We start from the raw sequence: 12796 nt of genomic DNA, 5'->3' as shown, positions 1-12796 counted from the left end.
ATTAGACTTTTACTTCGAAAGCTTAAAAATTGTATATAAAAATTATATATTGATAGAGTTTTGATACATATTTGTTACTCGTAAGGCAACGGTTTTGCATTATGCTTAAGATGACCAAATAGTATATGTAGCAAAAACAATTTGATAATGACTTAAGGTATTTAGATGTATTTTCTGACTACGTACACAAAAATTTATCCAACTTGAAAAATTACTACTTTTTTCACTTTACCTCCTTTTTAATGTTTTGCCCCATATCGCTGAATTAACAGAGACATTTTGAGAGCTGCAAATCTACTTGGCTTCTAGCCTCTGTGTAAAATAAATAACTTATGACTCTTCTGATGCAGCATGTTACACATTTTTACCTCGCTACTTGAATTATTTTAGATCAAAGATCTGTGGCTTCTGAGCTTCTGACTCAGGCTAAGGACACTATAGAAACCTACACATACAATATTTGGATTTATAATTCAGTCATTTTTGCCCGAAGGGAAATCTAGGAATGCAAGAAATGACTTTGGTAAGATTTTTAGTGTTCCAGCATCCCATGATGTTTTATGTAATACAATACTGACGTTGTCTTTTCTTCCCTGAGATTGAAATCACTAAGGAAATTAGAAAGTATATATTCCTGGAGGAATCACCTTGGAGGAGACCTTGGAATTAAACCTTGAGTCTAGAATCTTCTTTGAGTGGATATTCTCAAAGTATAGTGAACTTCATTTCAGAGTCTGGAAATATGCTCCAGGCTAAATGGCACTGACAGAGAAGCAAGTGCAGTTTTATTAGTCATTTTCTTCTTGGACGATAATTCCCAACAAAGTCTACCATCTGCTTCCCCCTCCAGCCCCTTGAATATTCCTCCAGTGTGGCCCCTAGTGTAAAAGGCATGGAAAAAAGATATGGGAAGTTTTTGCTACCTCATCGTATGTTGTCAATGAGAAGAGATATTAGTGATGACTTACTGCCTTATTTGGCACCCCTTAGAATTGAAAGCACATTACAATGACAGTGTCAAGAAATGGTAACTGCTAATATCAGGAAGCTTATAGTAACCTGTCTCTGCTTCTCTCCATCCTCTACTGAATCTTCATGGCAAAAGGCACATAAAGTTTACTTATTCAAAGCACCTCTTATAATACTATGATTCTAGCTCTCATTAGAATTTTGATTACATCCCTGGGTTTTATGGGACTGTCCCTGCAGAAATACAATTTGGTTCCCCAAACATTACTGAGCCTGTTTTTTTAAAAGCTTGGTGCTAGCTATCAAAAAACTTAAAATATCTATTTATTAAATGTATTATTATGTATGTCCCAACTAATTCTATTGTAGGTAGCTTACAGTTCAGTATGGGAGATAAGATACAAGTAAAACTGTTATGACAAAATTCAAACATGCTATGGAAAAATAAAGAAGTTCAAGACGAGTGAGACACAGGGTACTTAAGAAAGATCAGTGTGAGATAAAATGGGAAAGCTATATTGGAGATGGTCATGGAAAATCACGAAAGCCATGATAAGGTGTTAGGAACTTTCTTTTCTGTACAAAGTAAATACAATTAAGACGTTTAAACAGGGATATCACACTAACAGAGCTGAGCTTTAGGGAGATTGTTTCTGCACATTGTATGGGAAGAATGTATGAGAGAAGAATGAGAAATACAAAATAGTGTCGGGATACGATTTCATGGTTAGAGGATGTAGGAGTCAGGTCATAAAGAAAGACTGTGGCAGCAGATAAGGACTGGAGGTTGTCTGTGTGGAGACTAGAAGGAGTAAAAGTCCAGATAGCTGGACAAGAAGGATTCTAAGACAGCTTAGCTGCTAGGTAATTAGTATGATAAAAGGCATGACAGACTGGGAGGAAAAAGATCACATTTGGATAAGGTGTGGAAGAAATTTTTCAGTTTTGATCATTCCAGGAAAAATTATATTTCTAGCTATCAAATTTGGTATCATGGTTTCCTCTTTTTTTCTTACTTTGACAACTAAAAGTTAGGACTTTTTCGTAAAATCAATATATGATTTTGGGTGTATGTGCAGGCACACACCCGTGAGAGAGTGTAATGAAGTAGGGTTGGAGGAGGAAGAATGAATCAGTATAAGAACTTTGTGCATACATTTTGCAGTGTCTATAAAGAATTAACTCTGAAACTTGCCCCTGTTCTCCACAGAATTACTTCTCTTCTTAGGGCAAGGTAATGCAGTCATCATTCCAGCACGAGTCAACTGGTTTACTATTTTCGTGGGCAGAGACTGCATCATGGATTACTATGTAGTAAATGTGTGCTTGTGACCACAGATACATCATAGAAAACATAGATATAGTATAATTAGTCACAAATTCTTCAATGCTTCTGGAAATGTAACTCAAAGAACAAAAGCTATTGACATAGAAGTTGTAGCATTGCCTTTGTACATGGAAAACAATACATATTATTTTTCTCTGAACCTTTGAGTCTTTTTTAAGTAGAGTGTATATTTGATCTGGATGTGGATTTCTTGATTCCATTGAATTATGCTTAAATTTTGGATGATTTGGGTCACACTGTGATACAATTTGGATTTCTTGTTTGGCAACAGATTGGTTGTTTGGGATGATCTATTTTGCTAGCGACCTAAAATACTGAGCAACTTTGGAGACTTCAAAATGAGCATTTAGTCAAAGGAGGGACCAAGAGCATGCATTAGAGCACTGATTATCTAGCTTTCAGAACACCCGCTCTCAATGGAGCTCTTCCCGTATCAGGACCTGGTATAGAAAAATGATGTTACTTCACTTCTTCATGTCTCCATTTCTTTGTTAATGAAATGCCTCCACACAGCAGTCACATTGCATAATGATTAAATGTTTCTGCTCTGAAATCAGACTTCATTTGTTTGAACTCCTACCCTGCCACTCAATGGCTGTGTATGTGAAATTCTTAGGAAGTTATGTAACATCTTTGTGGCTCAGTTTTCTCATCTGTAAATGTGGATAGTAATAACCTTGGTGGGGCTGCGGTAGGATTAAATGAGGTTATCTCATTAAAGTTCTTAGAATATTGTCCAGCAATAGTAAACACCCAATAGATATTATTTCTCATTGGGTGCATTAAAAATTTAAGTGCTCTAAAACACAAAGTTTTATTATTATTATTAAAGAATTGAAAGAAAAATTTTGGAGAACAGGTATTGTGCATTTTTCCCTGGAGATATTGTCTACGATTTCTTGATTCTATTTATTCCTTTTATATTTCAGCTTTTAGTCCAAGATGGAATGAAACATTCACATTTATTATTCAGGTGCCAGAATTAGCGTTGATACGTTTTGTTGTTGAAAATCAAAGTTTAATAGCTGGAAATGAATTTCTTGGGCAATATACTTTACCAGTTCTATGCATGAACAAAGGTAATATTCCTAAAAGTAAGATGATGGTGCTAACATTTAAATATAACTTGAGTTTACCAAAGACATATTTTGATATACAAAATAGTTCTATCCACAACAGTCAGAGGTAAAGGAAATTTTATGTATTGAGACATATTTTCTTCCTGTGGAATTATGGAAATGTGTTCTGAGATGGAAGGTGGGATTGGGGTGTAGGATTGCTGGGGAGACTCGTTAGACAAACTTGGCACGTGCGAACATTTCTTTACATGGATCACAGCTCTTTCGTTTCAGTTAAGAGTAGTCATGACTACCAGAAAGAAATGAAGGATGAGAATGAAACAGAAGGAAGAGGCAGTGACTCATTCTTCCTGCCTGAGGAGAAGAGACTGGAGGCCAAGACTATCCTTTCTTAACTCTTTTCAGGGCTGCTTTTATGTTGTGGTCACCTTGCTGGGTAGATTTACCCAGTGCTCCCATCACCTCGTCTCAGTATGTTTACTTTCATCATGCCATCTGAGATGTACCTAGGAAACAGTCTTTCTGAAGCAGAGGGTGGGGACTAATTTTGGAACACTGCACTTTGAAGAGAGGAAAAGCGTGAGCTATGCACTTACTGTTCGGCAGTAGGAAGTCAGAATAGAAACTCCAAATATTTTATTTTTGTGGAAAATTAGTATACGAGATGAATATAACTATACAATCATGGTTTTTATGGATGCTTAGTAAAGGCATATTCTTTCTCAGTAGCACTATTGGGGCCATTGCTGACATTTATTTTTACTGTTCTAACTGGATCTGATTTCTTTCACAGGTTATCGTCGTGTTCCTCTGTTTTCGAAAATGGGTGAGAGCCTCGAGCCTGCTTCACTGTTTCTTTATGTTTGGTACGTCAGATAGCAACTAAGGGTAACTGACACATTGTTAGCAGTACCTCTCAATAAAACAGCCAAAATGAAGGTTCATATCTTTTTCCTTTTTTAAAACATAATTATTTACAAAAAAAGAAATATTGAGCAAACTCGCCTTTAAATATACAAAACAGAACGGTGGAAAAAAGAAAACAGAAACTTCAGAGGGTCCTGACTCAGGGTGGCATTCCTGTCAGCCACTTTCTCCTGTCTCCCCGCTGCTGAGGCTGCTCTTCCAACTTGCTTGTATCATTTTTAATTGGTAGAATTTACAAGCTTTTAAAATATGTCTGATTGTATAAGAAATGTTGCAAATATTTGGCAGTATAAAAGAAATGTGAAACCTAAGAATGCTTTAACTTCTAGACACCCACTACTTCATATTGTGGTGGGAAGGAATTAGATTCTCAGGGGCTTTGTGCCTTTTTTTATCCCCAGGAGTATATCCTGCATCCTTAGGTTAGTACTAAGATGCTGTGCACTAGATTTGGTACCCTGTAATTATACAGACATTTTTATGAGTGTCTGTGAAATTGATTTGCATTCAGACTCCATATCTATAAAAGAGATCTACTATGTGGACTTACATGCTTGGATCTCTGAAAGAATTTGCAGTATTTCTGAATCTGCACTAAATGTACTTTGAAGACTGTCTCTTGGTCAGAGACGAGATTCCTGCTATTTTGTATGCTGAGATTCTCAGCATTAGCAGGACTTTGTTTTACTAAATGTCATATGAAAAGAATATCGTTCCCTATTAACTGTTCTTCAAAAAACCAGGCGTGTTAATATTTATTCTACCATATTGCTCCATGGTAGTGAGGAGAGCACTCAGCACAATTTTTGACAAATTAAGGGGCTCTCAGAGGTATTTGTTGAAATTAAATCTGAACTTATAACTAAAACAACAAAAATGACTATTTGTTTGAGATGTATACTAATGCATTATCTCTTGATGGCCAGAAAAATGCAAAATAACTCATCTACCATGCTTTACTATCATCATGGTTGATTCTCAGAACAGAATATTTAAAAGAAAAATGCCACTGGGAATTCAAATATCCAATCCATAAAGTAGTAAGAAATGTCTCAAATTACTCAGTGCAGCATCATCCTGATCCTCCTTATGGGCTCTCCGGATTTAAGATTGGGGTACACTCTTCCCAGGCAATTCTCAGAGGGATGCTTCCACTGAGGAAGATTATAGGAGGCTCTTATTTAAATCATCTATTGTTCAGCCTAATAGCAGGTGGGATATTCAGCCCATTGACCCAAAGCTTCAATCTTCTTTAGCCTCCTAAAGCCTTTGAAGATCTGGAATTTTATGAGATTTAAAGATTTTTAATCAGGTGAGTTTTGCAGATGAGTTCATTAATTCTGCAGCAGGATAAATTTTATTTCTCATTTATATCAACAAGATTTGAAATAAGGAAGAAAAAAGGATATATATATTTTTTTATCACTTTTTCTTTAGGTACCAATCAAACTCAGCTCACTAACCTGAAAGACTAAAGCTTTCACTTTTTAATATTCCATTCTACATTAGATATGGAATTTTGAAAGGAAACATTATTTTATTTCCTGTCCAATAATCTTGTGATATCTTTAAACATTTTTGGTTCCATTGTTATGTGCATTATTTACCATCTACTTTACCCTTATTATTATAATTATTATTATTATTGTCTCGACCTTATAACAGATACTACCCATAGATACTCGGCAGCCAGGGAATGTCCTTACACTAGAGAAGGTTGGAAATAGTGTAAGAAGCCAGCTTTGACTTGTGCTTTCTAGGCTTAATTCACTTGTAGGAAAAAATAGTGTTGATGAGTGGAAGAAAACAGAAGAAAAAACTAAATGAGCCTCTGGGCTATGGCAACAGAAGCCCTTTTAGTTTTTGAACTCTTGGGTTAAATGTCAGTTCCTCAAGGGAAGCCATCCATGATCTCCTAGATTAGGTTAAATTCCTTAGTTTACATTTCCATACGACCGATGAGAGTGACAGCTGGGAACTGAGTTTGCACTACCAGGGAGGCCTTGTGTTGCTCGGAGTTGGCCTGACACTCGTGTTAGGTCATGGTGTTTTCCTATGGAACATCAACAGTTTCACAGAACAGCAACCCGAGATAAGGCCACTCTGTGACCATAATGGAGCAAAAGGAAGACCAGTCTGTAATCATGACTGAACACATAACAAAAGCGTGAATATCATCCAAACACAAAAGCGCCAAACGTTCTTCTATCCTGGTTAACATGAATGATTGTTGATTCTTTACCAAGTATACCTTTAGCTTTGATTTCTCCTATCTTATAGATGAGATTTATTCCAATCAGAGAACTGTCCCCTACTCTTGACAACATTCAATACAGAGGAGAGCCTTGTTCCTTGAATCTTCTTCCAAATCATCTAAGACAAGCCTAAAGTCATTTGCAAGTCCATTTCAACACCCTCTTACTGAGACACCACATGTTTCTCCTTTTGTGCATCTCCCTCATTGCAATGAGCCATAAACCCAACTCTGTATGTTCCTGGTGGTCTTTGGCTGGAAGGCATTGACATAAACTTGGACTTCTTTTGTAACACTCATTATCTTGTATCAATCAATGTGACAGGAAAGTTTAATCATGTTGTTATTTTTGAGCTTTTCTTTCCGTCTTTCTTTCTTTTTTTCCTGCTTGTGGTTTCCTGCTAGGGCCTCAAATAGAAAACATGCAGAGCACAATCTCCTCATCTAGACTTGCCTTGACTTTTCATTAAAGATGGTGGCCACTGGAGGCCACAGATGCTGGCTGCTAAGGAGCAGCATTGCCCTCTCTCTGAAAGTGGTGTGGGGAAGCTTCCCTGAAGCCATAAAAAGGAGATCTTCATTTTAATTTTGGGTATGGGGGAAATAACGGTGTTTTTTAAGGGATGCAGACACATGTATCCCAGATGGTGCCTCCAGGAGTTCTAGTCAAAACCTTTGTGCAAATCTCAGGGAATATTTGGGAGTCACAATGGTAAGAAGCTCATGCTATGGGTCACTATAGAGAGAACAGAATCGCTTTTAGTGAAGGCCTTATGGGCTTGAACAATGAAGATTTTATTGGGAAAATATATGGAGTGGATTCCAGTTTTCAGGATTTATTAAGATTCTGTACTCTTAGTACTGCATAAACGTTTGTTAAATTGCATTTCTTTCAAAGCAATAACCCTCTGAAAATATTTGCACTGAGAAAGAATTCTTATGATGCATTCGGGATTCTCACGCCATAATGTATGACCCCTTTGCAGAATTCAGAGTTAAGTTATTTTTACCAGACACTACAAATTTTCATTTCAAACATCAAAGGGGTGGATTAAAATAGAATTTGAGCCTATGAAGAGATTGGTCTTCAATGTGTCTTGTATACTTATACACAATCCAGCACATGGGGGTGGAGGGTGAGTCGGTAATTCAATGCCTTAAAAACCTATACCTTTTCAGGGCCAGTACTCTCTTTCTACTTTCCATGTGTACACCATTTAGCTTTCACGCTTTCCATCATCTTTCCCATTTTTCTCCAAGGGAAGTCACTTTTCTAATGTGATAATCACGTATCTGCAATGTTAACAGTGCCTCATATTAGCCATAAATTAACTTTAATCCTTCCAGAAATCCTACATTTTATTGTTAATGAAATAGGGCCAGAAACATTGAGTTACCTAAGATCTACAGTAAATGACAGAACCAAGGCTATTGATCTAGGGCAGTCTGAAAAAACATTGTTGATTGTGTCACACAATATACAAAGATTAACTGAAAATGGATCATAGAACTACAGGTAAAACTGAAACTTCTAGAAGAAAGCAGATAGAATATCTTTGTAACCTTAGAGTAGGCAAAGGTTTCTTGAAATGATAAATTGAATGTCATTAAAATTTTAAAAAAAAGAACTTTTGCTCTTTGAGATATTGCATTATGAAAATGAAAAGGCAATCTACAGAATGGGAGAACATTTTTAACATATCTATCAAAGGACTTGTATCTAGACTATATAAAGAATATAACTCACAATTCAATAAAAAGAAGACAGCTCAATAAAAAAAATGGGCCAAATATTTCAACAGGCACTTCCCGAAAGAAAATATATGAATGACCAATAAGCATATGATAAGATGCCCAACATCACTATACACCAGGGAAAGGCAAAGGAAAACTATAGTAAGTCAACATTAGGATGGCCAAAATAAAATAAAAGTGGCCATACTAAATGCTGGGAAAGATGTGGAGAACTGGAACTCTTATACCTTGCTAGTGAAAATGCAAAATGGTGCGATCACTATGGAAACAGTTTAACAGTTTCTTATAAAATTAAACATATATGCACATATGACTCAGACATTTCACTCCTAGCTGTTTACCCAAGGGAAAGGAAAACACATGTCTACACAAAGACTACGTGATTGTCTACAGAAGCTTTATTTATAATAGCCCCAAACTGGAAACTGCCGACACATCCATTAACAGGTGAATGGATAAACGAATTGTGTTGTTATATCCATACAATGGAGTGCTATTTAATGCAATAAAAAGGACTAAATGAAACATGTATAAATATCAGTGAATCTTAAAATCATTATGATGAATAAAAGAATATAAGCAAAAATAAATACATACTGTGTAGTTCCATTTGTTATTTAAAATTACAAAAAATGAAAACTATATAGTGACAGAAAGAGAATCAGTGAATGGAGCTGGGGATGGAAGGAGGGATGGATTAAAAGGAGCACAAGGAAACTTTTGGCAGTGATGGAAATGTTATCTTGATCGTGGTGATGGTTTAACACAGGATACATATGTCAAAAGTGATCAGATTGTGTACTTTAGCATGTGAAGTTTAGTGAACTTTAATTAGATCTCAAAAAAAAATTGAAAAAATACAAACCCTAAAAAATAGTGTGGTGTCAGCTCTCTTTTGGGTATTCTGACCAACAACTTGCATCAGTGGTACATGAAAGGTTTTTACCAGACTCAGATGTGACAGTATGTGTCCTAACAGCAGGATTAGCCAACCCTCTAATCAGATCAGGTGATATAAGCCTCCTTAAACTGAGGGACACACGATTGAGTAGAGTGCTAGGCATAAGAGTGATGTTCTAGACTCTGTGTGCCTCTGGGCTTGCTAGAAGCTTCTGTGGAGATGCCTGTATAATATTTATGGCCAACCCACATATTCTGAACACCATTCATTTAACCAATGAACACTATTTCTAATATCGCTTGTGCTAACTGACGTACTCTCACGTGTAGATACAGGCAGGGATGTTTGAAGCCCCCTTTTGGTAGCCACCTCTGGAATATGGATTCCTGATTGGCATTTTAAAAATGTTAACTAACCTCTTTGGAAGGTTAATTAAAACTAATTTATGCACACACAAATACACTCATATACCACATACACAAACACATGTGCACGAGGGTACACATGTGCTCATACACATATATTACACATTCTGTTCTAAAGTTTGTAAATTATAGACATTTAAACAAAACAAAGGATAGATTTGTGCTTTAATTTCTTAGATCTATCTATTTAGAATACCCAAATAATTATTTTTGTTCTTAGTCTAGACCAGCGGTTCTCAAATTTATCTGCACGCTGGAATCATCTAGAACATTTTAAAAAATATTTTCAGAGATTCTCATGAAATTAATGTGGCAGGGGGTTGGGTACTGTGATTTTTAAAAGCTCTTCAGGTTATTAAACGCAGTGCCCTCTAAATATGGTCCTCATAACAGTAACAATAGCATCTTCTGGGGACTTTTTAGCAACACAAAGTCCGTGGGGAGAATCCCACCAAGAGATCGAACGGAAGGAAGAGAAGGAGTTCAAGGTGTCTATTCCTTTGGTTCCTCCCAACAAGATCGTCTTGGACTGGTCATGCTCCTTGATGTGACTTGCTTCCCTTCTGGGTTTTGGTTAATAAGAAAATTAGAGTCATAAAAGAAAATGTTAAAGAATGGAAACAAATGTTCTGATTTTCTCCTATATTCCTTCAAGCATGTTGAATAGCGGGCATAGAAATCAGCCTCCAGCACATGGAATGTTAAAAGTGTATTAAATGGTACAAGTCTATTTTTTATTTAGTTGTTTTGCTTGAGATTTACACTAGTTTTCTCTTTTTCAAGTCATTTGCCTTTAATTTCAAACTCCATACTGAAACTTACATAATCAGAGGTAACATTAAATGATCTAGTGGGAAATGAAGTAACTAGCACATAACAGAATGAGTAAAAGTAAAGAAACAATCAAGTCTAATTCTTACCTTAATTCAGGAAAGTTCTTGGCTAGATGAGCAAAGAAGATTGAGCCTGGGGGGTTAGGACCGGCTTGTTGCAGAAGAGATAGTAAATGATAGAGATGCTGAGAATTAAGTTAGAGCGAGGAGACAACTGTATTTTCTCATTAAAAAGCAATCACACAAAACAGTTTTCTAAAGCAATGTATGCTAATTCTGCAAAACTTGGAAATGTAAAAAACTATGAAGCTATAAATCATAATCCTCCATGAAATAAATAATCTCTTTTAAATTTTTGTATTTTGGAAAAAATTTCAAATCTCCTTTTCCCTCCTCGTTTCTCTGGAGCTGTGCCATCCCATAGAATTGTCTGCAATGATGGAATTGTTCTGTATCTGCTCTGTCCAATAGGGTAGCCACTAGCTACATATAATTATTCACCACTTGTGATGTGGCTGTGCTGCTGAGGAATTGAAGTTTTAGTTTCATTTCATTTTAATTAAATGTAAGTAGTCACATGGGGCTGGTGCCTACCCTGTGGGTCATACTGCTCTGGAGTGCTGGCCCCACTTCTGTTCTTCTCAGTTTCAGGCTTTCTCCATTATGCTGGCTCCCTCACATGCCATCCCTTATTACCCATAGATGCCACGAGCACATCTTATTTTTCTATGTGTCTATTTTTTCCCAGCCCTCCTCACTCTATAATGGATTTAATCCAATAAAACATAGTATCTTATTTGTATAGCACTTAGCACTTTACAAAATGCTTTCACACACATTATTTAGTTTGATCTTTATAATAAATATAACTATAAACTATATATTTTAAGTGATTTTTCCAAATGTATGCTTCATAACTGATTTGATCAATAAAGGTGCTTATTTGAAGGATTGTTGACCAATAATATAAACATTGGTGATTCTGATTATTGGTTAGAAAAGTATACTTAAAATGGTTCAGAGTGATAATATGAAAAGAACACTGAATTGGACATCAGGAGACCTGTATCTGCCACCAATGACAATAATATAATAATGATGGTAATAAAAACATGTATTATGCACTAACCGTATTCCAGGCATTGCACCAAGTGTTTTATATGCACTAACTGGTTTAGCCATCATAGAAATCCCAGGGGATTTTGCAGATGAAGACACTAGAGATTAAAGAGATTATGCAATGTGTTCAAAATAGAATACTGAAGTTGTCTTGGGGGGGTGCTTCACCTCTCACTGTTTCTTCTTTAAATGTGAGGTTTCTGAACTAGGTAACATTTAAGTTCACTTCCAGTTCTCTGTAACACAGACAACTGGAATGTCTAAATCAATAATACAATTTTTGGCAATGTCCATTCTGATATTGATATGTGTGTGTGTGTATGTGTGTGTGTGTGTGTGTGTGTAATTTTTGCAATTACGGAAAAATGTAGCAATCCGGGAAACACTTTATTTTTATGTTGAGCTTATTTCAAGGGTGTGGGTATATATACCAAATCTTATGATTTGATATCTGTGATGGACTGAATATGTTCCCCCCAAATTGATATGTTGAAGCCTTAACCACCAACGCTATTGTATTAGGAGGTAGACCCCTTTGCAGGGTAAGTAGGTTTAGATGAGCTCATGAAGGTAGAGTCTCCGTGGGATTAGTGCTCTTATAGGAAGAAGAACTGACATCAGAGCTACTTCTCTCAGTCACGTGAGGATCTCCAAGAAGGCATCCATCTGTAAGCCAGAAAAGTAGCTCTCCCCAGGAACTGAATCTGCTGACACCTCGATCTTCGACTTTCCAGCCTCTACAACTGTGAGAAATAAGTGTCTGTTTGTTTCCTTATAAGCCATCCAGTTTATGCTATTTAGTTATAGCAGCCTGAGCCAACTGAGACAATATCTTCTACGATCTCACTAAGAATGTGAATTAGATTTTTTAAAAATTAGGGTAATTATATCTACCAGATAGATTTATTGTAAAGATTAAATGAAATAATGTATGTAGAATGTTTACTACTGTGCCTGCCACGTAATCAGGGTGAAAAAATGTGGCCATAAGTCTAATTGAAAGGGAATACAGCTCAATGGTTGAGAGGACGGCTTCTGGCACTTGGTTTCCTAAGTTCACATCCTCTGCTACCTACTAGCTGTGGGACCCTGGGCAGATTTCTCATTTTTTTTTCCCTTCAGTTTTCACATCCGGGAAATCAAGAGATTTGTTACAAGGATTAAATTAACAAATGTATGCAAAGAA

General features: G+C 36.3%; 1 protein-coding gene across 6 annotated transcripts in view; it reads left to right on the top strand.

Moving 5' to 3' along the window:
• PLCZ1 (phospholipase C zeta 1) overlaps positions 1-4334 on the top strand; it is a 40745-nt gene extending 36411 nt beyond the window's left edge. For all 6 annotated transcript variants that reach the window (XM_070619252.1, XM_070619250.1, XM_008527737.2 and 3 more), the window contains 2 exons: positions 3247-3396; positions 4190-4334. In XM_070619252.1, the coding sequence (XP_070475353.1) occupies positions 3247-3396; positions 4190-4275 (236 nt within the window). In that variant the 3' untranslated portion in view covers positions 4276-4334. The remainder of the gene's footprint in view (positions 1-3246; positions 3397-4189) is intronic.
• The last annotated feature ends 8462 nt before the right edge of the window (positions 4335-12796 follow it).

This window comes from Equus przewalskii, chromosome 5 (assembly GCF_037783145.1).
Source record: "Equus przewalskii isolate Varuska chromosome 5, EquPr2, whole genome shotgun sequence".
NCBI lineage: Eukaryota > Metazoa > Chordata > Mammalia > Perissodactyla > Equidae > Equus > Equus przewalskii.
This window is presented reverse-complemented; position numbering and strand designations above follow the sequence as displayed.